General features: G+C 42.3%; 1 protein-coding gene across 1 annotated transcript in view; it reads left to right on the forward strand.

Moving 5' to 3' along the window:
* The window catches only part of LOC108233793 (transmembrane protein 164), a 21782-nt gene that overhangs the window by 5715 nt on the left and 11068 nt on the right, over positions 1–4999 (forward strand). Inside the window, exon 2 of the mRNA XM_017412479.3 lies at positions 4916–4965. Coding sequence (XP_017267968.1) covers positions 4916–4965 — 50 coding nt within the window. The remainder of the gene's footprint in view (positions 1–4915; positions 4966–4999) is intronic.

Raw genomic sequence — 4999 nt, forward strand, 5'->3', positions numbered from 1 at the left:
ACAAGATTCTAATTTTCTGATATGATGAATTTGAGATTTTCATTTGTTGTCATTTGTAATCATCAAAATTAAACGAAATAAACATTTGAAATATATGAGTTTGTATGTAATGTATGAATATAATATACAAGTTTCACTTTTTTAAATGGAATTACTGAAATCAATCTACTTTTTCATGATATTCTAATTTTATGACCAGCACCTGTATAGAGGAGCGTACAGGGGGCCTTGCTAACTTTATGGCCAGTCATCAGGCAGAGCTCCTAAGTGGCTCTGAGTAAAAAGGTTGAACTTGTCCGTACTGTAGAAATGCCGACCAGCATTCCTGCTGTTCAAGTGTAAAGAGTAAATAAAGGAAGTGTCTGCAGTGTGATGTTTATATCCTGTCTAAACGGCCAATGACTCCGAGTGGTGTGACCTTTCATTCTGCGCAGCTCTCACACACACACACTCGACTGAACATTTCATTCAGATAACAGCTGGGCTGATGAGGAACATTTCCCCGCAGGAAGTGATTCGTCCTCCCACCGATCAGGCTTCTGGGATTCCCGCCACAGCTTTTAAGGGGACACCATCACAGAGAAGTTGGAACGCAACCAGCATTTACTCCGTTTATCTCTGTCTGCTCGGCTGTCGTAAAGTCAATCAGCTGAACAGATTGTTGACTCAGTGGTTCAGATACGGCTCTTTATGGCTCCACTTGGAAAAAGGAAACAACACTTATCAGTCATTAGATACGCCCGTCCATAAACCGATCGTCCTGTGCAAATAACTTCACCCTTCACTCTTCTTCCTTTGAAGCTGAGTAGGATTTAGAAAGTTCTTCTTGTTGAAGTGAAATTGTTATTTTCCAGTATTGGGTAAGTCCTGTAAACGAAGGTCTGAAAACAGGAGAGCCGACGAAAAGGGTCACCTTGCAGCTCCTCTGGTTTCCAGTTTCTTAGTGTTTCCTGTAAATGATTCTCTAACTCGTCCTCAAACAGAACACGCAGAGCTGCTTTGACACATGAAATATACTTTTTTTTAATATTCCTTCAGGACCTGGCACGAGAGCGTCAGAAAACGAAAAGCAGACGGAGACTGTGGTGTTTTGTTTCGGTCCGTCGCACCTTCAGATAAGATTGGATTCCAGCCTTGGAATGAAAAAGAACCTATTTGTGTTTTTTTTTTAGTGCTGCAGGAGCGGCACCCGGCCTGCCTCGACCGTCACAAATGTAGCCATGTGTGTAAAGATCAGGAGATATTCTGTGAACCTTTTTTTATTTTTTCCCCGTCTTTGTTTTAAATCAGTGGAGAATGTCCTGTACTGTAATGAAAAACGCAGGTCGAGTCTTCAGACGATGGTGGAGAACTCCTGAATTATTTGCCGACGTCCTCTCGCACCGAAAAGCCGAAGGGCGGACGATAACGTTTTTGTCTGTATCTGTGTGTGTTTGTCTGTTAGCAAAATATCTTATGAACCGCAGGAGAAATCTGAATGAAACCTTCAGGAAGTAATCACTGGATTTACCTCTACAGCTGATTAACTTTTGGAGTCAGCCCAATTCAAGATGGCTGCCACAGCCAGCTGACTCTAGAAAACAGAGAAATGGCTCCAATTTAGTCCGTTTTACAGTTATTGACCTACATTTTGGTGTGGTAGTAGCTGAGACTGATCTCCACCACACAGACTGAGTGCTAACAGGTCTTTGTTTTAATTTTTGCCATTAACTGTTGGAGATAACCGTGTCTGTCTGTTAGCAAAATATCCTTTATATATATATATATATATATATATATATAAACCAAAAGTTAATTGAAGTAAGCTGTTTTTCTTCAACATGACCTACATTGGGCTCGGCTTAAATGTGTTACTGTAACATTTTCCACTAGTCCCATCTACCCCGAGAAGGTTTTTACAGTCACTGCAGCCAACGTGTCATAAACTCACTGTCTGTAAAGAGTAAAAAGGACTCCATAGTGGTGGTGAATGAACAGCAAATAAATAACTTCAGCGCCGTTAAATGTGCGGCAGTCAGACATTCAGTTAAAAAGACAAACCTCAAGTCTTTGCACTGAGTGCAGGTTTAAAGAAACAAACAAGGCGTGCGTTTGAATTGTGTCTGTAAAGCTGTACTGTAACGTACTGTACGGCAGCTGAGCCCTGACAGCAGGAAGTCTTTCCCAAACTCTCGTTCAGAAGGAGCGCTAACCCTTTTTCACTTCTGATTTCACGACCGCACCGCAACACAACACTTTCTGGCTTTCCTTCCCTCTGCTGGAAACGTTAAAGCCTTCCACTCTCTGAGGACCGTCGAGTGACTAAAGTTGATCCATGAAATGAACTTATTCTGCTAGTTTGGTTTTCATTCAGGTTTCTGTTGGCAAAGAAACGGCCTGTTAAGACCGCCGAATGTCGTTGTAATGTGACTTTAGTTTACAGCAGGCTGCTTCTCGATGAAACAAAAGCACTCATAGAAAATGCTTATTTAGATATTTTTTTGTCATTAATTCAAATCCAAGTAATTTGAGATTAAGTGTATACCGATACAGAGCCTCAATCCCATACTTGCAGATCATACACCATGAGTTATTGAAATCCGTGCCGTCGTGTCACGATTACAGCACGGCTAACATAAAACCATCAACACTAGATCAGCAGCAGAGATCAGGAGCGGAGGCCGGTCAGCTACTCTGACACCCATGAATGGAAAAACGCCTTCATCGCGACCCCAATCCAGTCCTTTCAGTCATCCCTAACAGAAACACGTTTCAGTCCTACACGTTGAATATCGGATTCTCCAGCTCGTCCGGAGGACAGTTGTGTTGGGACTTGTTCTCTACGTCGCTGCAGTTAGAAGAAGTGTCTGACAGCATTCCACTTAGCTCTTCATTCGGCATCAATTTGCGTGCGTCCTGCGCTTCATGCGCGGGTTCACGTCACCGCGGAAACGGTTAGCCGGCATGTTAGCGAGAGCAGCAACGGTGCCGGTGTAGACTACCTAAAGGCAGGCCTCTCCCGCTGCGTACATCTGCATCTTCCCCTGAAGAACACCTTTGCCTTCACAACGTTGCCATGGAAACACAGCTTCTGGAAGTTTTGTGGCCACACTAACACCTGCCAGCTTCAATTTGGCTTCACTTCGACGCTGGGCTCAAAAACGAGCTCCCAATCAACAGATCGGGTTTTCGTGCGGCGCGTCCTGACCGCAGCAGACGTCTCATGAGAGCTGCTGCCCATGGTTAACGGTGCGTACGTAGCGCCTTCTCGACGCTATCGTTAACAGTGTAGCACTGCCTGTAACAGCGATGAAGATAAAGTTAATTCTGGGTACGCAGCTCTTAATCACACACTGTTCGCCTTATTTGATCAAACCAGCGACTGAAGTTGCTCAAATAGTTACTTTTGCATATTTTTTCTGCTTCCATCTCTTCAGCTTGTTCATCTGCTGTAATGTGTTACATCTTAGCGAGGCAGTGTTGGAATGTCAGGGGTCAAAATGGTTTGTTTGATCAGCTTTAAAGCTCTAACAGCTGTCAAAATACGCAATTTTTTAATGTCTTTGATTTCAATTTTTTTCTATTTGTGTATCAGCTATGATTAAAAACAACCACTAAATACACATCATTCACTACCAAACGTCTACAGCATAATTTTTAATGAGTGAGCAAAATCAGCAGAGACAGGTTTTGTTGCCAACAATTGCGAGCAGTTTGTTTACATTCGAACATCGATGAGTTCGCTCCGGACGGTCTCGGTGCGCGACAAGATCAGATGGAAACAGAGTCAGAGGGAGAACGGAGGAATCAGAGACGGCAGGTCGGAAGTGAAAAGGGTGAACTTCTTCTTCTTCTTCTGCAAAGAAGCGGCGACTAAAAGCTGCGAGGACGAGAGGCGACGGAAGTGGAGTCATTCTGGGGAGGAAATCGAGCGTCAAAGCAAAAAAGTTGGGGCTAAAATCAGATTAAATGAGCTCCGCTGAGATAGTCTGAACTCTAACCTGATCCATAAATTTAGTCATAAAGGCGAGGAATATTTTCTGTTTTCTAACGCCATGTTTACATGATGCGTCTGAGTCACGTCAGCCCCAAAACAACCATTTAGTGATGTAGAAATTGCATTAGAAGCATAAAAAGTCAAATCAGAAGCACTGAAAAATCACATATTTGACATCTTTATTTATCTTCCTGTTGGTTTTTGAGATGTTGCACCTGGAAGACATGTTATATCTTAGAAGTCCAATTTAAAGAAAGGATTCTGATTATTTGAGTCCATAACAGTCATTTTTTTCCTTTAAGCCTCATGTCAGCTTATATGAACTTTAATGTCTTACTGCAACACTACAGCTGCCATCAAGATTTTTTGTTTGTTTGTTTTGTATGGAGCCTGGACATGGGAGCAAGTTGTATAAAATATTATGTTTGTGATCACATTTAAACCTGAACTTATACTCTATTAGTTCAAAAATCCATACATAATTAAAGTTATTTATGTTTGCTGCTATGCTTCTGAAGTCCTGTGGTTGGGTGTTAAAGAGGATTGAAAAGGAAGAAAGGCGCCTTTTGAGCCGTCCGCCATTTCATTTTGATTCAGGATTTAGACCATTCTTTTTGTGCGTATCATCCTCCACAACCAATCAGATTAGAAAATTGTTAGCAGCATGTAGTAGTGAAAGCAGTAAGCTCTTGAAGCCTTTATTTATTATTTAGTATTCGTATAGAAATACCAACTACTTTTTCCTCAAATTATATAGAATTTAAAGCAAACATACTTATATGAACAAAGAAAAATAGGTCAAATAAAATGTGAAGAAGGGCCGGATCTGGCCCGCAGGCCTTGAGTTTGACTCATGGGCTGTAAGCGGTTCAGTGAGGAGCTTCTGAGCTGAAGGTGATATTGAGCTTGACTCTCTTCTCTTTGTGCTTTCTCTAACAGATCTTTCTGCTGGCCTGCCCTCCATGTAAAACAGCCATGGTTGTATTTAGGTAAGTTCCCCCCCCCCCCCCCCCCCCCCCCCCC

Source organism: Kryptolebias marmoratus, linkage group LG13 (assembly GCF_001649575.2).
Source record: "Kryptolebias marmoratus isolate JLee-2015 linkage group LG13, ASM164957v2, whole genome shotgun sequence".
In the NCBI taxonomy this organism is placed as follows: Eukaryota; Metazoa; Chordata; class Actinopteri; order Cyprinodontiformes; family Rivulidae; genus Kryptolebias; species Kryptolebias marmoratus.